At 36.7% G+C, this 22394-nt stretch overlaps 1 protein-coding gene across 1 annotated transcript in view; it reads left to right on the forward strand.

The window, feature by feature from the left end:
• LOC373234 (myosin V) overlaps positions 1-22394 on the forward strand; it is a gene marked incomplete at its 5' end in the record, with an annotated part of 109378 nt that overhangs the window by 56666 nt on the left and 30318 nt on the right. Inside the window, 4 exon segments of the mRNA NM_214490.1 lie at positions 3283-3369; positions 10298-10409; positions 13597-13808; positions 16728-17034. Of these exon segments, the coding sequence (NP_999655.1) occupies positions 3283-3369; positions 10298-10409; positions 13597-13808; positions 16728-17034 (718 nt within the window).

Consider the following 22394-nt stretch of genomic DNA (forward strand, 5'->3'; position numbering starts at 1 on the left):
TGGATTTGCTTCACTCACCCAGAATCATACCAAGCAAACATGATTTAGATGTTTATTGCCAGGTGCATTTTTGTTGAAAAGGATATCCAGCTTTTTAATGACAGGAAAATATAATTCTCACAGGAAGAGAGTAATGTTGTATTTGAGATGCAGTTTGTGGATTATACATGTATTTTTTGGTTCTCTTTCATCAGATAACTCCTATTAATTTGCCTTTAATTGAAGAGGATGATACTGGTTTGTTATCTTTTGAATATGATGAAAAGTTGTGAAAGAAATAGGGAGTCAATTAACCTTGGATTCTGATTAATATCAGTCATTGATTCATTTTTCTTGTGGAAAATAAGTTGGATTAGTAAGAAATTATCAGTGATTGCGTGATACGATAGTGAATTCCTGGAGACTGGACAGCTGCATGGAGCTCTTGAGTCAGCTTGGAGGTTATTAAAAGGGAGGAGTGTATTTTTGGAACCATCTTGTTTAACTAACTGCATCCATCTTTAAATATCAGGGTTCAACCGGTGCATAAAAACCTGGTCAAAATTTCAAAGTAGACATTCTTCATCAGTTGACCCCAGAAAGTCTAGTCATTGCTTAGTTTGTGATGTTTTGGATTGTACTTTCACCAAGTTTGTGCAAAGTTTCTGTGGTTCCTCTGGAGATATGTGGTAGCAAGCTTGAGTCAGTTTTGTTGGGAGATCATCTTCAAGGCCCTTAGAACCAAATGGGACTTATATGATTGTATAGGCATCACTGGATTACTTGGGATTCATGTTGATCTGAATAGGAGTGAAACTGAGTTTTGAACACCTTTCATTGCATTTATATGATGAGCTGATAATGTGAGATCATTGGTCTGTTGCTTGAATCACATATGAATGAAATATGAAGATGAAGGAAAGAGGATTTTTCTTTTGCATTAAGTGATGTGGGATTGTTAGTTGTGGATTCCCAAAAGTGTTCAAGCGTAGCTCAAGGATTTCATGTAGCTCATAGGATCTTTTTTTTTTTTTTAAACACTTGATACAACATTTTCTTAGAATTTCAAGAATCGACCATCTCTGATAAATAATTCAGTTATTCATATTAACTTGCCTTACCTTTACATTTCAGTCATAGTTGAGATTTGTGTAACTATAGCACTTCGAGTGCACTGCAATTGAGATCTCCAAATAGACAATTTTTCTGTCTTGGTTAGGAGAGCGGCCTCTATGAGGAAAAATCCCAACTACACCTGTTGATAACTCATTAGTCAGAGGTCTTAAAAGCGGCTGTCTGAAACAAGTGTGGGCATTCCTGCTATTCTGTATTATGGTTGAAAATATTCTTGTGTCAAAGCTGAGCGATTTTGTTGACAGTAGCTTGGAGGTTGGTAGGGGTTTCATGAAGAAGTAACATAAATTTCTGGACTCAGATTAACGAAGATGTGATCCCTTAAATGTAGATTGAGTAGTGAAAAATGTTTTCTATTTGACTAAATTTGAAAAGTTGACTTAAAGAATTTTTCCACTCTGTTTGTGAAAATGTTCAGGGATTCAAATGAGGCCTGCCAATTGTAGAGTCTGTTTGATATTACTTTTCACATTTACCCGGTAAGTTGTTTTCTAGAAAGAATCCTTGAAAATTTGTCAAGTTTGAGGAATAAACCTCCCCGGTTTGTTTTCTTGTCAACAGTTTATACTTCAAGGTATCTGATCTATCAACGACTAAGGCAAAACACAAAAGGATAATTTCAAAACAATAGGAAAGGCAGGGTCATCGCAGGTTAGGTAGTTTCTCCCGAGTCCTCACAGTCATTAGGGTATCATTCTTGGTATCAGCAAATCACTTTGGTCCCTGGAAGCACGCCCCAACACCTGGTTGTCTTGCACAACCCTGTGGATGATCTACGTGATCACCTGTCAACGGTTCAGGGGTAGACGCTTCTCCAAGTCTTGCATGTTAGGGTGACTCATGCCGTCTTTGGCTTTTGGAAGGTTGTGGATCACTTGAAGCCTGTGTGGTTCTTTGGTCTTGTGTCAACATGGGTGGATTTTAATCTCACTTTTGACAGACTTGTACTCGGTGAGGAATCACTGGTGAAATATGATTTTTTAAATTATTTTTTTTAAAGGTGTTCAGATCTAATGTCAGAATACTTTAGAGGGTTTAATGACTTTGGTCCTGTGTCAACATGGAGAGATTTTGATTTCACTTTTAAAAGATCTGTGCTTGCATGGAATCAGTGATGATTTTTATTTCCTTTGGAAGGTGTACAGATGTGATGTCAGAATGGCTTTGAAGATTTAGTGACTGAATTTACGGATGTCTATGCTCGAACTGTGATACTCATTTTTCTGATTATTTGAAGTCTGATTGGAGGTGTACCTGGTTCAATATAACAAAGGAATTTTATGACTATATGATACCCCAAGGATAGCCATCATTGGAATAGGAGTACAAGATGAGCAGGCGAAGGTAATGTCTCCAAGAACACTGGTATCTTTGTTGCCAATTTGGAATTTTAATTTGCTTGGAGTTTTGATGCATGTTCATCACAATCTTTGTTTATGGGATAAAGGTAGATACAATCAATGATATCAGAAAGCAATATTTGTACATATTTTGCTTTTGGCAATGATCCGCATACAATTAGATCAGAGGTATTGTGAATAATTGTAGGCTTACCTTGATTAGCTGTGACTCATGTTTGTGGTCTATAGTAAATTGATAAAAACTTATATTGGATGTATCACTTTCTACAGGATAGTGTAAATAACCTTTTTTTAATATCTTGAAATTGCAAATATATATGCAGGTACATGTACACTGCGCACTCATTGTGAACATGCTATATGTAATATGCACTGACAGAATTGGAACTTCCATTCAAAAGGGCATAGTAGCATGTTAAAAAAGATAAAATGAGCTTTCTGTTAACATCTGTGTACCATATGGAGAAGCAAGTATACATGTACTCAGGGGGGTGTTATAATTTAGATTGACCTATGAGCAAGTTTGGCAAATGAAGCTTGTATCAGAGGTGGCTGTACAACTCACGCTCTGGTGTAATTCACTCTGCAGTAATTTTCCTACATTAACCGAAGTCTCAACTTCAACCCTGAGCCAAATAGTAAACTAACCCTAACCCTATTTGTACGTTTCTGACAAAATAGAGCCCAGAGCAATTGTCACTGAGGCAAATGTCGGATCACAGTCAAACCTATGTCTACTTTGTGTTAGATGGAATAAATCATAGTTTATTCATCTGATCCTTTACCTTTGTATTTTGATTTTGTACAGATTTGAACCTAAGAGGGCGGTGGAGCAGCTGAGAGCATGCGGAGTTCTGGAGACGATCCGTATCAGTGCTGCGGGATATCCATCAAGGTATGTAACTTTATCAATTCTTCAAAATCGCTTCTCTCTTTGTTTTTATCCACAGATTGCTATTGGTATATATTCTAGTGATTCCATACAAGATGTCCAATATGACATAATCTCTTTCATCCAAAAATGAAAACTCTTGAGATACTTTGTAATCATTAAATAGTGTTTGCGATACCAGAAACAAGCATTAGTTATCATATTAAGTGATTTTAATTATTGTTTGAAATCAATTTATAACATCTTTATGTGATACAGGACACATTGCATGGAATCTACCATTTTTAGAAAGGATTGAAGTGTGTATTCTGCCAAATTCTTAGTCTTCTAAAAATACAAAGTGGTATCAATTGAATTAGATGTGGTGCAATGCCGGTATAAGAGCTAATTATGGTACAAACAAGTAAAAGTATGTATACCGGTATGTTGTGCAGAGCACGTTACCTTTCCTGTCTCAGGTATTAGGCGAGACCTCCCCTGATGCCCGACATGTATACTAATTAAGCTAACCTAGTGATACAATAATTACTCTTAAGTTATTTTAATGACCTGACATTCTGCTGTTTCATGTAAAATCATTTCAAACCTCGAGACCTTTGACTCACTAATATATCTAATGAATTGGATAGTAGGTAATCAGTGCTTGAACTTTCCAGAGGTCAATCTGTACTTTATCCCTTGCATAATTTGCATAGTTCTTTGCACTCAAACGCACGCCTCCAACTCATTCAGATCAGTTCATCACTATACGCAATCCTTTTATTGCAACTAATCTGTTTTAGTATTCCTCAAGGAAATATTTACCTAAGTCATAGTCCCACATTTGTAAGTGGTCTATATTGGACCAATAGGAACTAGATCTTTATATGGATGAACACAGTGGCTGTTGAATCAGCCTTGGGTGACAAAGGACTCGTGTTTTTCATTCCCTTTGGCAATCTCAATCATGACCAGTGCCAAGGAATCTTGATGCCCACTCATTGCATTGATCATTCGTATTTGTTTTATTTTACGTCATAAAACATTTTGAAGGATATTGGTAGGTCATGATTTGGTTATTAGATTGCCAAGATCAAGTAAAGAAATTGGCTGAAAGCCATCGGTGTTAGTACACTTGCAATTGCCAAAGAAGGTGATCAGCTTTGTAGATTTAATACTCGAGAGTTGACTTGATTATCATGAGATGCTATCATGCTAGAGATTTTAAGATTTAGTCATTCAGGCAAGTTAAGTTACTTAATCAAGTAACTAGGAGCTTACGCCAGGGGAAATTAGTACAAACATGCATGTTGTATATGATGAATAAAAAGTTGAGAAAATGAACAGAGGCCATACCTCTTATGAAGATTACTGGTGACTATTTCTGGTAAATTCCCGTCTGCGTTTAATTGAACCTTGAAGTAAAACAAAAAGAATTTGTTGTTGTCCCTGTTTTTGGTTATGAGGCATATTTTTGTATTCTGTTCATTTCTTTATTTGGAAAATATATTCATATACACCCATTTTACCATATCACACACAATTATGAATAATAAATAAGCCTCATGATTACTTGAATTTTTAGAAGAAATTTGGATCTGCTTGGCTTTGTATGTTTAGGATTTTATCTCAATTTAAGGGCTCACAAAAAGATATTGGGACCAAGCACATCAGGCATCAGATATATAGGGAAAAGACAGGAGTGATCAGTGTTGCAATGTTGTTGTAGCTTCTCTTAAGAGTTGACAGGATCGACAGGGTATTGCTAGAACGATGATTCATATTACATCACAAGGGAGGGAGAGAGAGGGGAGAAGTGACTGACACAGTTGACCGTATCCATTCTTGATTCCCCTCATGACTTAAAATCACAGCAAGTCCTTCACACTTCATCTTAGCCTGTCGTAGATCTTCAATATTTCCCCCAAACAACCTATATTGACTCCATGGTCATACATCTTTTAACAAATGCATCACACCTCCCTCCTTTTATCCCCTTATTGGGCCAATATTCTGGTGAAGAGTCTGACTCATAGATATTCAACATTTGTATACCAAGGACTTGTTGTTTGTAGTACATATGTACAATTTGAACTTATGGCACTGATGGAAATTTATAATCTGAAAACAAATATCAGTAGCATACTAGCATGTCCATTGTCTTTGCTTTGAAAAACTCCCTTAATTCAAGCCTTGTGATTATATGTAACTGTGTAGCCCATGACAAGTTGCTTTAGTCTTGTCGTAGACTTTCTGTAGGACTGTTTTAACTTGGAAGAGGATCAAGATGTGCTGTACCACAGTAATGAGGTTAATTTCAGGTAATGGAAAGGCTCAGGACATGATATTGTGATTTTCCTAAAATGTTAAGTGGCCAGTATCTGCACAGCCGTAAGATCAGCAGTTGTCCAATTCTCCCCGATTGTTTCAAAATTCCTAAAGGGAGACATGGCCCCTCCAGGAATTAGCAAATCCTGTATTATTCCAGGGAACTTCTAGCTGTCACTTGGAAAGCCAGTTTATTCCTTCCAACAGATCCAAACAGGTGTGATCCCCTTTCCCTTGGCACTAGACGAAACCAGGAATCATCAACTGATCTAGTATCAGCCATAAGGTATCGGACAGGACATTCACACTCGAGGAAAATATATACAATATACATATTAAGAAACGTTGTATAGAGAATCATCATATAGCATAGGAGCATATACTCGGGATAAAAATATTGTTTAAAGGAACATTGTATAGAGAAGCTAGAGATGAGGACAGCCTACACCACATTGTTTCTTGGAGCCAGAATTAGGGTGTTTACTCTACCTAAAATGATATCAGTTAGTACACTTCTGGCTCCAAACAGATGATATGTTAGGTTTCAGCTCACATCATGGGCAGTGCTTATCGATCCCACCGCTGCCACCATGTTGAAGTCGTTATCCATCATGTACTCTGGCAGCAATTGCTTGTGGCCTTATTTCGTCCAAATTCTTATTAGGGTTGCAGTTGAGTTTTAGGTTTAAGGTGTAGGGTATTAAGGGTAAGGTTTAGTGTAGGGTCCAGGGTTGAAGTTAGGAATTTGGTTGGTGTAGGAAATTAAAGGACTCTTTTTTGGTACAATGTTTATACGATAATGGACCCTGATTCTTCATCAACTTTTTGTTTGAAACAATTCTCAAACCTCTGTTTCAGTAGTAGATGTTCTGGTGAAGCTGTTCTGGTGTATGTTTTGTGCATGATGTTTAGACTAGAAAAGGTAATTACTTGTCCCATGGCTATGAACCTGTACAGTAAATTTTGTTGGTCGGAATGGGGTAAAAGTGCAGACCCTGGGTCAGCTAAGAACCTTGTCATAGGTTGGTGTGCCATTTGTTGCAGGACAGGAGATATCCAGAGGCACCTGGATTAAGGTGAAGGAAATCCATATTCAGGAATTTTCCCTTCCAGTTCTGCTTAGGCTTGATTAGATCATATTCCATGACCTTAATAATCACAAAACTGTTTTGTCATAAAGTTTATGCTAAATTGCACTTGGTAATAACAAATCTGGAGTAACAATTTCGGGAATCCGCACTTAAAAAAGTCCTTCAAAGTAAATGTTTATTCTTCAGTGATACCCTGTCCTTTTCCATTACTTTGTCTTATTGGTAAATTTGCTTTGTTTAATAATGATTACACATGAGCCCACATTGCTGCAGAGATGATTTATAAATAATTTGTGTGCAGCACAGACCATGAATGAGAATACAGTTAGTTCTGTCTTAGCTCACAAGCACATTTTAATATCGCTTACACAACTGTTCCTTCCTCCCTTGAAAGATGATAAATGAAGCTTAATGAAGGATTACTTGAATAAATTCTGGATATTTAACTTAATTAGGATTTGGTTGTGCTGAAGAGTGATTAAACAGGAACGTGTCTGACTTATACTCGTGATACCCAACTGCTCTGGAAGGTTGCAAGAAAGAATATTCAATTATTCATCATATTCTTTGCACAAGGACACTGATTGCCATGTGTGGAAATGAAATTAGAGACATAACTCTAAGATAACTTTTTCCTTTATGTTTAATTATACTGGACATTAATGTAATAATGGCAAGATTAAGTAAGCAGCATTCCCCCCCCCCTCTACCCCCTCCTCCCCCTCCCACCATAAAAAAATGCTTTTAAACAAATTTGTCTTGTTATCACCATGAGTCATATAGAAATTGGCATACTCTGGACTGGAGCTCATGTTATAATGTTGAATAAGCCAACTTTAGACACATAAGCCTCAGGATGAATAAGAGTCTTTGGGCCAACCTAAAGGTAAATGTGCGTTGGTGAAATGCTTCCAAGTTCTGATGATATTTAGACAGTTTGTAGACAGGGTATAAAATGATTTAAGTTTGAACAATATCTCTGAAATTAGGAGTTTCTACCTCCTTTGCAATGATCAAGCTACAAATATTCACCTATACCATTTGTGAATTATGTAAGAGAGATTCCAACGCAATTCTGTGTAAAGAAGTGTGAAATATGAAATATGAGTTTGATGAACAAAATATGCCTAATGATTATTAAGATTATATAGCAATTCAAACTAAAGAGACAATTGTTTTGGTATTCTTGCCTCAAATCAGATGAGCTACATAGTTTTATGACACTTTTTGTTGGAAGAAATACAATATAAAATTGTGTGTTAATGAGTTAGGCTCTTAACTAAAAGTAGCAATCAGAGTCAACTATTGACATCAAGTTATAAATTTGGTTTGAGAGGGAGTAGACTTTTGTAGACCAACTCTTCCTTTATTACTCGTAAGTGTTGAGGTGTAACTTGTCAGCATTTGACTCAGTCGGTATAACACCCTTTACATGTTTTCACTTGCTAGCCACATTCACCCATCTTTGTTTCCGTCCCAAAGATCATCTGTTCAGAGGTAGAAGGGGTTATTACAATGCCCTTTAACACCCTTCTGACTCCAAACAGAAAAATATTTCCTTACAGTAAGGTGTGAGATGGTTGGGATATCAAGATCAACGTCAGAATGTTCTCGCTGCAGGCACTTAACCATGATTTCCTGAATAGGGAACCCAGCAAAGGAAATGTAGAATTATTTTCACCCAGATATCACTGCCCCATTCACATTTGACAAAAGATTAGGAGCTAAACCTCGCATAAAGAATCGTTCTGTCACATTTGACAAAAGATTAGGAGCTAATCTTAACTTCTCATAAGTAATATCACATTTAAAGTTACTTGAAATCAAGTCAACTAAATTTGTATTGTGTCATCAATATTTGTTATTGATTTGATAAAGATGGGGACGGTGCGTTACATATTCTTTGTCCGCTGAGCACCAAAAGGGCATTTAATCTTTGCAGAGTTAAAACACTTGATCTAAACAGACGATATATTCATGTCAATTCCAATATGTTGTAGGAGATTTTGTAACAAATATTAAAATATATTGGCTTGTCAGTTGTCACCCAAGATTGATATGAATTCAGTTTAGTTGCACACATTTCCTCAAAATTCCATAGATTGGGTGATGTAAATTATGTTAAAGTATGTGTAGTATGATATAGCAGTTTACATTCTTAATTCATTTTATGAATGTCTAAAAATGTCTAAATGTAGAGCTCTTTTCTTAATCAGTGAAGGTCAAGTCATTACTTAATCAATATCGACTTCCTCATATGAAATGGGGTCCCAAAGCCAAGGAAACATGACATTTACTGCTGGAATATGTGATATGTTTAAGTGCGAACTGAAGGTGTAAATTGAGGAACTATTAGCCAATCAGAGCTTTGACGTAGGAGGGCCGTTTGTTGGGACAGAGGGTGGAGATGTGAGAAGTGTCAGTTGGATTTGGTCTCAGCTGTCAGAAGTGAAAGATATTAAAAGAAAGTGAGCTAGATTACAATCTTTGAAAGATATTTTTGTTTGGGAGATGGAAAGGAAATGTAGCCATGTTCGTAAAGGTAATTTGATGTGCATAGCCAAATGAGGAGGGATTATTAGGCTTTCATGATGCTTTGCAGAATGAATCCCCTTTATAATTAGATTATTGCTCCTTTGTATTAGGAAAAATGCACTTATTGTTTTGTATCAATTGCAACTTTCCTTCAATACTGTTGGCCCAAATTGGCAAGATGTCAGAAAATACACTAAGAATTATGCAGTAGCTTATGAAGAATTTTCCACATGATATTGAGTTGGCCATGGCACTAATAGATGTTATTGTGAAGACTTGATACCCTTTTGCTTTTCTATAATGGGATAATGATTGTAATGAGTTTACTGTCCTGGAGAGATAATAGTCCCACAGCTTGAAATCAGTGTAGTTACAACCCTGCTTCCTGTGCTCTTGGCTCAAGTGGCTACTGGTGTTAAGTGTGTACAGACGGCTATCTCAGTCAGGCTGGCGAAGAATAATTATTGTTTCCATTCTACTTTGCTGGTCAAAATGTGGACTTTCATTGTATTGGATTATATGCCTGGAAATTTCGTTTATTCAGAAATGCAATAGATAGTGCATCTTATATCATTTGGAGTAGCCAATTTAGCTGCGACAGAAATGGTAGTTTGCTTAATTTGGTTGTATGGTTTGAGAATTTCTTCTTGGCCATAATGTGACAGTTTTAAAAGACTGGCCTAAATTCACATTTAGGGGGAACGAAAGGGTTAAGTACGAATGAAAGAAAAAGAGCTTGTGGTTTTGTATTTGTTGCTGGTTAGTGGGATCTTTTTACTCTTTTTGACTCATCATTTTGAATTTGCATTGAAAAAGGAGAATTGTAGTGACAAGAGGTTCAGTTTGTCATATTATTCAATGACATATTAGTTAGGTCTGTGAGGGTATTGTAATCTGTCGTCAAAAGACAATTTGTACACCTGTTACAACCTAATTAACAACTTAATTGTTTCTTCTCTTTCTCTTTCTCTCTCCCTCTAACTACTTTATTATAACAGGTGGTCCTATTCCGAGTTCTTCACCCGCTACCGTGTGTTGATGGTCCGGAAAGAGATCAACAAGAAAGACGTGAGAGGGACCAGCGAAAAGACGCTCAAGCGACTCATTGTGGTAAGCCCCAGACACTTTTAAACTCAGCTCTGACTCAAAGAAGTTATAACTTCTATCTCTCTTTTACCCAGCAGTGCTAGTGACCCATTACGATAATCAATTTAACTTTCTTCGCGTTCTGTACAAGAAGAAAATGTCACGTGACTTGGCCGGGAGTCAGCATTGTTGTTTTATACCTGGCTCAGCTCGAGATAAAGTATCAAAGTCATGCACTTGTTAAAGAATTAATTCCTTTTCGCAGACAAATTGCCTGTCATCTGCAGACACCAAGCCTTGGTCAGAGTAAAGATTTAATGCTTTAAATTGAGGTCAGATTAATTGCCATGGGGATTTTGGGGTAGGGACCATAATTTTACTCTTAACACTTAATAACAAATCGTATATGACTAGGCTACAAATGTCAATTGTAGACTTCACCCTTTTATCTTTTCAATTTTTGTAATTGCTTTTGTTTTGTAAGTAAAAATATTTTTTCAAAGACTTGAAATACATAAAGATGTTGTAGGTGGTTTTGTATAAGATGAACTCCCTTGACTTGAGATGTTCGCAAAGAACTTGTATTTTATGTTCGCAATACAAGCAACATAGAAATATTTTATTATGAATACTTGTATATAAAGGCAGTATGTATGTCAAAAATGTTCCCTGGGAAAGAACATGCTAGAATTGGTTATTTTTTCCCTTATCAAATTAGAACAAAAGGAAATAACGGAAGGAAGAGACGGCTTTAACTTTGTACCTATACTGATGGGTTTACAAAGGGTACAGAGATAGTACATTTGACTTGAGAAGAAATCTTAAATTTTTATCATTATTATTATTATTATTACTCTTAAAGAAGAGGTAGGAAGGAATGAGATGTTGAGTCTTTGCACTCTTCAAAGTGATATTATATGTTAGGAAACACAAGGGGACACACCTGTGGCAGAAGCACTAAATTTATTTGGCATTTTTAATTCGTCCTCTGTCGTGCCCAAAAGATAACAATCTGACTCAACGGCCATCGGGTTCCGACTTTAAAGGTGTCTGATTTGGACCAAGGTCAACGTTTTGTCATGCTTTTCTTCTCCCCTTCTGCTCCCTGGGTGGCAATGAGATTTCATTGGACGACAATTACGAGTCTGGACAGTTGCCTGTTTAGTAGGGTTATAGCGGCAAAAATATGAAGTTTAGTCATTGTGAAATTGAAGACAAGGGAATATAATGTTTTTCTGCTTTGTATTAAGAGAGATGGGTACATTTCACACGTTCCACATATAAGTATTGAATTACATAAAAAAATACAAACATTTTTTTCAGTGTTATCAACATTTTTCTTTTGTTCTTTTCTATTGTATATTTGTTGGTATTCTGGGCTGCGATTGATAACAAATAATTTGCAATTGAAATCAATTCAATCTCTTATCTCTTTAGTACCGAGTTGCAAATGATATTCATTACAAATTATCTGTATTTAATTCCAACTCTTTTATGAGACCGGGCCTTAATGTTACATAACAAGGAATATAAGCTTATACATGTATAATATGGAAATATATTTTATAAATCATCTGCTTGCGCCAATTTAGATAACATGATGTACTGATGACTTCTCTCTTCGTGTCTAAAATAATTTTTGTTATTTTGCTTATACAGTATTATGTTTTGCATATTGTAATCTTATGATTTTTATCCCCAATTTCGTATAGCGTGAAAACCCAAAGGTTTGTGATTTCCTTCACTATGGTTTAAACTTTGGGCCAATGCTTGCATGAAATGCTGTTTATTTTTTTGTTTGTTTTTAACTTTCAACTTTTAAGTTTGGAACTCTGCGTCTTTCTTCCAAAAAGAGCACCATTGCTTCTTCAGATCTCTTTCATTGAATTATAAATTAGTTTTGAATTTCCTAACAGAATAAAGGCAATATTTCTGCCAGGAGATTTAAATTTGTCATCATCATAAATTTTACTTCATGTGTGATCACCAAATTTTTCTCATCACCTTTTTCTGATGAATTATTGTACCTGGGTACATTTGAACCATTTCTCAAATGTTTCAATACTTGTTTCTTACCTTCATCTTTACTAGAAAATCCATGTAGTTTAATGTAAATTCCAGCAGTAACAGAACAGTTTTTGAGTGGTACTTAATGTTTCACAATGGCTACATAGGATTTTGAAGAAAAAAAGTTGATGTGTGTTACAACCGCATGTCTTAAATAATCTTGATGTCTATAATAGTTTGGTGTGGTGTGGGATTATTGGATTAAAATTTGACAGTTTTGTTATTCTTTATCTTTGTGAGATATGATTGAATGTAATTCATGATTGATTTGGGGGGAAATCCAGTTAGACATAGATAAATTATTGTATGGAGGCAGGAATATGAAATTAATGACAAAGCAGCTCAATTTTCTTACATCCATGTCAAATTTGCATGAAAAGGTTGTTTTAGTGGCAGGAAATACATCCTTGAGATTTGTGGACAAAGATTTTTCTACTCAAAAAACGTATCCTCTTTTATGCTATATAAAGAGTAATGTTACAATTACCTGGCAAAAACAATATCTTTTCTTTCAAGTCAGCAAGGACTATAATGTGCCATGAAAATTCAGATTTGTGTCAAAAGGGAAGTAGTGGAAGCACTTAGAGTTTAGTGTGTAGGTGATTCTATCATTGCCTTGTTACTCTCATGTTACATGTAATTAGGGTACTGTAGTGAGCTTTCCAGAATGAATTGTCTTCTTTGTCATAAAGATGCTGAACCTCACCTTTCATATCTCATGATTACTCCATTGTTAGGGTCTACAAATTTTGAAAGTAGAATTTCTAAAAAAGTATATTGCTTCAGTGAGCATCTAAGTGGGAACAAAAAATCTGAGCTGTGACGTCACACATGATCAACCTACAAAATGAGCTATTTCTGAAAGTAACTTTGCTATTCATGTCATATGATATTATTTTTTTTCAAACTTGGAAGAGGAAGATATGTTCTATATTTCTTGTCTGAAGTTGTAGATAAGTATTAGTTGTTGGGACCTGGAACATGTTCTATTGCACTTAAAAATGTGATGTATCGTTGAATCTAAATGTTAGATCCATTTGATACAAGTGATTAAGATCTGCCTGCACTCTCATGATTCATGCAATCCCCAATCAATATCGGAATATTAAAACCCCTTTTATTTTTACATGACCCTTTTCTTTAGGATCCAGACAAGTACCAGTTTGGTAAGACCAAGATCTTCTTCCGAGCGGGCCAGGTGGCCTACCTGGAGAAGTTGAGAGCAGATAAGCTGCGTGCGGCCTGCGTACTCATGCAGAAGACTGTGCGAGGCTGGATGCAGCGCACAAAGTACCAGAGGCTGAAGGCAGCAACCATCGTCATGCAGAAGCATACCAGAGCCTTCCTTGCCAGAAAGTGAGTAGCTATGTCCAAATAAAGGACCTACAGTTATTATTAACAAAGTAAAGGATTAGGACTTATTGGCATTGAAAAATAGGACCAACTATAGGACCAGAGCTTATTGGCCTGAGAAATAGGATCAAGTATAGGATCAGGACTTATTATTGGCATTAAACTTCCAATTGGATTTAATTTAAAATCGATCAGGTGTTCCCTTTTTAGAATAATGAGAAAGTGGACTTTGATGTCAAACCACTACTAGTATCTTAGTATGAGTAAACCTCCTCCCACTCTTTGTGACGATATACTTAAGTGTCTGCACTTTTTTGACGATGTCTTTCAAATTAACAAATTAAGATCAGACTTCCTCCGATTAAAGTGGTGACAGTCTCTGCGTGTGGCAGGTTCTTTCCACGATGGGCTTTACACCGCAGATTGAGCCCATGACATGTTAATCTTCCTCCCCTGCTGGCGATTTGAATTCTGATAAAGCGGTTATCAGGCAAGACCAAGTGCTATCCAAAACAGATTAATTTAATTTGTTCTGAATTTTAAAGACCTCAGATAAAGTGCCAAGTGTGGAGATCTTTACATTGATTATCTGGTTGGTATTTTAAGGCTTGCCCTGCACGGGGAGAGGGCTTTTCTGAAATGTAAGTTTAAAGGGAGGTAATGCAAGCCATTCAAGCCTAGTCATGCTCAAGAATGGTCACCCAGCGCAAGAGGAAATCAGAGGAAATTGTAACAATTTGGAGATTGGAGGAGATGGTCGTGTTCTTATCGAGTTCGTGCCTTGGACCTTGTTACCCGCTGGAGTCTGTTTTCCGTCGTCATTATTTTCTGTACTTTTGAACACTCCAGTGAATGTCTCCAGGTTCTGCATTGTCTACTTAAATGCAGACCTGACCCAATGAAAATCTTCTTGTACTAAATCTTCTTCAATGATTGTGGATCACTACAGGTCTCTATATTGCCTTCATTGTAAATAGGGGAATGGGTTAGTGGCTTTAAAAGTTTTAGAAAAAAAAGTTTACACTTAAATTTTGGACAATTTATAAGTAGAAATCTTTGTTTTTTTAATTTTTATTCACTCTCCCATCAATTTCAACGAACCATTTGATTTCTTACCTATTTGTGGTATTAATGCTACCAGATTCTGATAAATCTATAAGCCCCTAAAAGATGGTGTTCAACAAGAATGTGCTGGCAATGGTACTTGTTTAGAGGTGCCTGGATATTCCTCCCTGCCTGTCCTGATTACACCTGCTGTATACTGTGTTCTGTAGAGCACTTTAGTACAATAGCTTTTAATACTCCAGAGAGTATATTTCCCCTCTATTTTTAGACTAAACATCCTCAAACATGAAAATGAAAATATCTCTTTCTTATTTAAACATGTCCCATATTTTGGATGTATAGAAGGATAAGACCAATTTGCATCCCCCTCCTGACTTCCACTTATATAAAGGTATAATTTCCTATGTCCCAAAGTGCAACATGGACATGAAGGTCCGTGGAGAGTTTGACCCTCCACTTGCTTTTTTCATCCTTGATTGGTTGTAAATCTAACTGACATCCATGTTGATCTGAGCTCAGGATTGAGTAATCATCATTTAAGGGAAAGCTTAAAAGATCTTTTTATTTGAGATGAAGCAAGTCTAACCATTTCTCAAGAACTAACGTTGATCATTGGACTACCGACATGATATCATATCTAGGGGTTAGTCTTTGATCCTTTGGGAGGGGCAGGAACATGTAGAGGGGGGAAATGGCACCCTGGCTTCCCCGATAATTTTATCCATGGGTGCGAGCTGTCCCGTTAGTTCCTGCCGATGTGACTTAAGAACAGCTGTTGATACCACACTTGCATGTATACAAGGCAAGGGATTCCGTGTCATATCTTCTTTCCTCATTTTGAGAATGCAGAGAAGCTAGGAAAGTCATAATTACTGTGGGTCAGCACGTGTGCATGCATGCTACCCAACAGAAACTGTCAACCCCCTCCCCTCAAATTGAAAACTAGATTTCTGCCGTAAGCCTCCCGTATCAAGCGGATCAGCAGGGCTTTGCACTGTCGTTGATTATTTGATAAAGTTTCTCTTCAAGGCTTGACTCATTTTGTGCAAGCCAGCCTGCTTGATTCAGCTAGCTACCTCTCGTCTGTGTCAGAGTGCTTCTCTTTAATCTCCGCTGCCTGGCAGAGGGGCAAAGCGGTGACCGTGAGAGGAAACTCAATTTGATAACATTCCTGGATTTGCCTCTCTCAACCAAATACATCCCTGAGTTCTTCATTTCTTAGAGGAATTTTTTGAAGTGCGAGCCTTGTCTTCAGTGGACGTTATCGTTGAGGATCTTAACAAGCATTTTGTGGAAGGGAAATCTTGAGTTTTGACCAGAAATTCCAATCAGGAAGATGTTTTCTCTCTGATTATATGATCAGTCAATACGTCATTATCACCCTGGAGTTGTTTTGACTAACTTGTCACATTTGAATACTCAGTGTCTAATTTTGCAGAATTCTTTAGTAGGTTCCCCAGCAGTGAACCTGTGGGTATTAAAGGTGTTGTGTGTTGGCTGTCATGCCTTTAATTGGAATAGTGTATCACAGTGCTACTTTTTCACATCAAAAGAAGATGCCTTGCTCTTGATGCAACAGCATGGATTTGCATTCTCCATTACTCTGTGATTATATTTTCGGAATAATTTTATGCCAATCAGAGCATCCTATCAGAGCTGATAACTGTCATGATTGTTCAATTTTTATGTGGAACACCTAGGATAAGAATACCCATGATATGTGTAATGATAAATGGAAGTGTGTTCATCATTTTGAAAATTGGATATTAGTTTCTTTTTGTGTGTGGTAATTTTTTTTGTGACCATGCATCGCAATACGGAGCTTCGCTCACTCCAGAATACCCTTCTTATTGTCAGGCTCACCAAGTTCTTGCGGGAAACACGGGCCTCCATCATCGTCCAGAAGACATGGCGTCGCTACCGATGCCGCCGCGACTTCCTCATCATCCGCAACGCCACCCTCAAGATCCAGTCGTACTACCGGGGAATGGTCGGTCGTTGTATCTACATGGAGGCGCTGCGCCAGCACCGGGCCACAACCCTCCAAAGGTACATCCGTGGGTGGCAGGTGCGGACATGGTACCGGAGAACACGAAGAGCCCTCGTCTTGCTACAAAGCTGCGTGAGGAGATGGAAAGCAAGGAAAGAACTGAAACAACTCAAGGTAAACAGACGTCCTTTAGTCTTTAGTCTTATATTATCTTGGCAGTTAATGTAATAATGTTATACCATTTTTCTTCTATATGCTCACCTTAATAGACTGCTAGTGGTTTCTTTAAATATACAAGGCTTCTATTGTTGAAACTCTGCAGTGTTCATGTTATCCTATGAATATGATTGATAGTTGTAATTGCTTATGTCCAGCAAATGGTCTGTTCAGAATCATTTTTAAAAAATGGGCTTATTAAAAGTGAGTCTGGTTTTGCACTTTTCTATGTACGGTATCAACAGGGAAGTATATGATACAGGAAAAAAAAGAGGGATAACACATCTATACTCTCATTTTACCTAAGAAGATAAATTAAAGATTAACATCATAGATTGACACAAAAGTTTCCCACTGACTTCATCAAGTAGGTATATTTTTGATCAGTTTTGGAATTCCTGTGAGCTTTCCCTACTATCAATCAGCCCCAAAACGAGCTGCAAAGGGGAAGGGAAGTATCTGTTTAGACAATCTGTCAACATACAGCCAATATATGCCAACCACAGAGAGATAGCATCTTGTGATAAAAGCCTACTCATACTTGTACGATTGCGCTCAACAAAACGAAATAACTACCCAAACAAAAATTTAAATGAATTTGTGCCGATAGTCTGTTATGAAATCCATCGTATTGGGTAGGTAGGGTGTAACCGTCAAAAGGGATTTTCATTACTGACTTTAAAGTTTAAAGTGCTTCCGTTTAAAGATAGAATCCTTCACCTGTTCTTTAAGGAAACAGGAAAGATTCTGGCGAAAGGGAAGAGACACATTAATGTCGTCAAGATGTCGTAAGCAGGCTTCAAATGCCCTCCAAACCCTTCAAGTTAAAACTTGAAATTTGAAGAGAAAAATTGAGGGATTTTTGCTATTTCCATTTTGTGATTCAGAGGATTCTTTCTCCAATTTGAGCTCATATATGGAGCCAAGGTTTTCCTGGACTTGTGGCAAATGCAGAACCTTCACTCATATAGACCCCCTATGTGTGCTTGACATGAGTTAGGAAGTTTTAGTTTTTAGTCATGCTGTACTCTCTTTTCATTTTTCATGATTATTTCCTTCCTTCCTTCATAATCACTCAGTACCGTTAGATTTAGTGATAGTATCACATTTTCAGTGCACAATGAATACTACTGTTGCAAAACTATTACTAATGATAATACTACTATAATTACTTCTACTACTACTAATTCTACTATCTACTAATATTATGACTACTACTAACTACTCCTACTACTTCTGTAACTACTACTACTACTACTGCTACTACTACTACTACTACTACTACTACTACTACTTCTACTACTACTACTACTACTACTACTACTACTACTATCTACTAATATTATGACTACTACTAACTACTCCTACTACTTCTGTAACTACTACTACTAATACTACTACTACTCACTACTACCATCTCTGGCTGTTTCCTTTATATTACTGTTAATTCTTTTCATATTGATTCTTCTAAAACTACTAAATTCATTTGTGATTATTTTCTTCTTTTCCTCCTGCATACCTTTTCTAATCTGTATTTTTTTTTTACTTTTCATTAAAGTTTGTTCATACATGTGTATCCTTTCATTGTACATACATGGGCAACATATATTTTCACTGCTGATTATTATTATTAAGAAGAGGTAGTATATGATTCATAAATGTTAGTCATAGTGACATGTCTCCTTAAAAACCGACCTAAATCTCACATTAAACATCTTAATCTATGATTGATACCGACCTCCAGGCAAGCCTGTGTAGTCCATTGTTATTTCAATGAGTGCTACAAAGCAACTGTAAATGATCATCTAAACAAGCTAGCATATACAGTACAGAAGCTACATTTTCACATTAAGTCTGTTGAAATTCAAGGTCAATCTAGATTACCTATGAAATATAACTCTTCATGGCTTACAAAAACGATTCTTGACCTATTTGTGAGTCAACTCCAAAATTCAGGCTAAGAAAATGCCTACTACCTAATTCATCAGTTTTTATCTGCTGAATGTGATATACTATGAGTAAACCCTAAATTTAGATAAACGATAGTCTAATTGGTATCAGTTTACAAAACAATGAGTGTCGTAACCTTTCAAACTCTGATTGACACATACAGTGCGGATTATGACACACACCTTCAGTGCAAGCATGTGGTTACAGAATGTAGCCATATCGCATCAATGTTTCAATAAATGTTGACACCCTTGTACATGTCACCAACATAAGTACATGTAGCATGGGCATTAAACAAGAAATTTTGATTGCCGCAAGACAGAATCAAAGAAAGTTAGGCTAAGTTTTACATTTTTATTGTGCCTCGATCGCTAAAGGGCTGAACATTTTTGAAAACTTATTCTAGAAATCCAAATGTGATTGAATTGAGTTCTTGCATGGATATTACCACTTAATTGTCAAACCAGGAAAGTGTTAAAAGTTTAATTACAATCCTAATACTACTCTTGAGAGAGAGTGAAACTAAAAGTCCCAAAATGGTCTAGCAGTTTTATTGTCTGTATGAGAAGAAGTATTGACACTTACTTTTCTTTAGGTGTTATGTTCAGTCGGTTAACTACCAACTAATGAGCAATTCACAGGTTATGGTTTCTATTTTGGGGGGTCAGCTAATAGTTTTTATGGGTGCTATAGAAAGTTATTCTCACAAAGGCTTTGTCAGTTTTTAACAACAATTGGGGTGGTGCTAATTTGCAATCTACAAGTCAGATTACCAACGTCATATACATCATGAAAAGTATTCTCTTCTACATTATAGGCCGTATTGCAACATAAATATCATGGACTAGTTTCTGAGAAACAACAATTAAAAAGAAACGTAAAGAAGCAAATGACAATACATGTAGGTACATGACTAAACAATTCACAAAAATCCTGGCCATCATTGTTTGAGTGCTTCTTATGATTGTCCTGATCAATGTGTGATTACCGGTACAAAACTAGGGCTCCAGCTACTACCCTCTCTCTCCCCCTTCCTGAATCCCCCCCCCCCCAAACATCCTAAGATAAGTACTTCCCCCATGGATGATAATCTCTGACACTAGCGCTCATATGTGCCCCCATCCCAAAATTCTTAACTCAGGGGTTGACTTATTTTTCCACAGAGGATGTTCATTTTGTAGCTACTAGAGCTCATACAACCTGTACAATCACTCATTTTGTCCCCAATGGATGTCCATATCCTTTACACTTGATCTCAAATTTTAAAATATTGTATCATTAAAAAACATTAAAACATTGATGTCCATGACTATGATAACATGAAGGCTTGTACACTTCTTACCCCTCCCCCCCCCCCATTCCTCAATTGTGGTTTCCCCCTCCCCAGTGGCTAAGCATGATACCCTTGACTTTGTACTTCCCTCCTGTACGTGTCATGTGTGCAGGGACGGGAGTGCGTGACAGGCTACTGCCTCATGGGAAGGAGAGGTCACTATATCACTTCCTGTAGTAATCAGGTCATACCTTCAAGGTCGTTTAGTGTGGGGTGGGTAGAGTCCTCGGTGTTGAACTTTCAAGTTTAAGCCAAAACTTGGCTCAAGCAAAATATTTCACTCTTCATAATAAGGATATTTAGCTTCCATAGAATGTGTTCACTATGCTACACATTTAATGAATTAATATACATTACTTATGAAACGAAATCATATTCAACCAGATCAGACGTCTATAGTCTATAGTCACCCAAGGTGTTAATCACATATTTCCCTCAAACTTCCCTCAAAATTACCATTGATGGTAACTACCATGGAAACCTTGATTTTGATTGGCTGTTGAGCTCTATTACCATGGTAGTTGCCATTGATGGGAAAGTTACTATCAATGGTAAGTTTTATGCAACGGGCCCAGGTATACTTTTGTGATAAATCTGTCCCATTGTATTTCTAAAAGAACAAGTATATGAATAGCGAAAATCATGTTTTCAGTATTATCCAAATAAAAATCTCTCTTTGTATCTTAAACCCTCGAATTACAAATACCTCCCACTTGGTTTAAAGAAGTCCGCTTCTTCAGCATCTTACTGTATAAGGATAGAAGAGTATACCTCAAACACACTATTTCTCAGAATCATAAATCTTGCCTGACAGACCACGATCGAGCCATATTAATCCAGTAATCATTAATTAACATAGATTGAGATGTATCCTGTCCTGCAGGAAGAGCCTTTGAGTCACCCAGAATCTGGATGACAAAGTTAGTCAAACATGGACGTATTCTCAAACATTTCAATCACAGGACCTAGCCGCCTTATCACATATAGGTATCTAGAATAACAGCTTGAGTATTGAAGAAGAAAAAACAATTAACTTTAAAATGAGTTTGTTTTGATTGTGGACATCCATCCAGCACTACAACGTAGTTAAAGTAGCCGATGAAAGACATGTTCTAGCAGTAGTGTTTAAGTCTAGAGGGGACATAGACAATTTTATATTCTGGCTTTTTGGAAGCATATAGAAACTATCCTAGGGGTATTGGAAATGAATCATGGCAAAATCAAAAGATATGGTATGAGATTTGAATAGATCAACCTAGTTTTTGCATTCGGTTCTATAAGGAATGGAAAATCTGAAAATGTCTTATACAATCTTAAAGATTTTTTACAACAGTCAATCAGTTGGTACTGATCAGAGATCAAATTTGATATCAGAATGAAAACATTTTACATTCCAAAGAGACTTAACCGGTTGAATAACAAGCCCAATACTATGTGAGCTTCCAACTAAGCACCGAAAATATCAAACAGGTCAAGCAATGGAAATGAATCAAATCTTCCATTTTAATCAGAAGACATCCACAGAAAACGCATTACCGAAAACATAAAAATTATGTAATATATAACAAATTATAGATGCTGTCAGTGAGAGTGAATTTTGGTGAGAATTATATGTCACTTTCAACTACCCGTGTGAGGTGAGCTAGATTGCACTTGATCAAGTGATAAATTATTTCCTTGTCTGTCAGAGTTTTCCAGACTACCTTACTCATATCCTATGACATTTCCTACTGGTCATTGGACATTGTGCTGCAGTCGTCTCTAATTTCAATAAATCATCAAGAATATTTTGGGTCGTAGGTTGAGAAATTTACACGGTAGCTGATGCATTAAATCCTGTTATTAATAGTCATTTGTTTTTAATTCTCTTAATTTTCCCTAAATCATCGTGAGAATATGGGGACACTTTATGAAAAATCGTTTTCAAGAAACATTGATAAATGTGATTGTCCACCTAATAGGAATGAGGAAGTTTACTAAATGTTCACTTGTACCAGACCTCAACCTTCTTGTCTAGGAGTCATGTTTTAAAGTA

Source organism: Strongylocentrotus purpuratus, unplaced genomic scaffold, assembly GCF_000002235.5.
Source record: "Strongylocentrotus purpuratus isolate Spur 01 unplaced genomic scaffold, Spur_5.0 spur5_scaffold_6, whole genome shotgun sequence".
In the NCBI taxonomy this organism is placed as follows: Eukaryota; Metazoa; Echinodermata; class Echinoidea; order Camarodonta; family Strongylocentrotidae; genus Strongylocentrotus; species Strongylocentrotus purpuratus.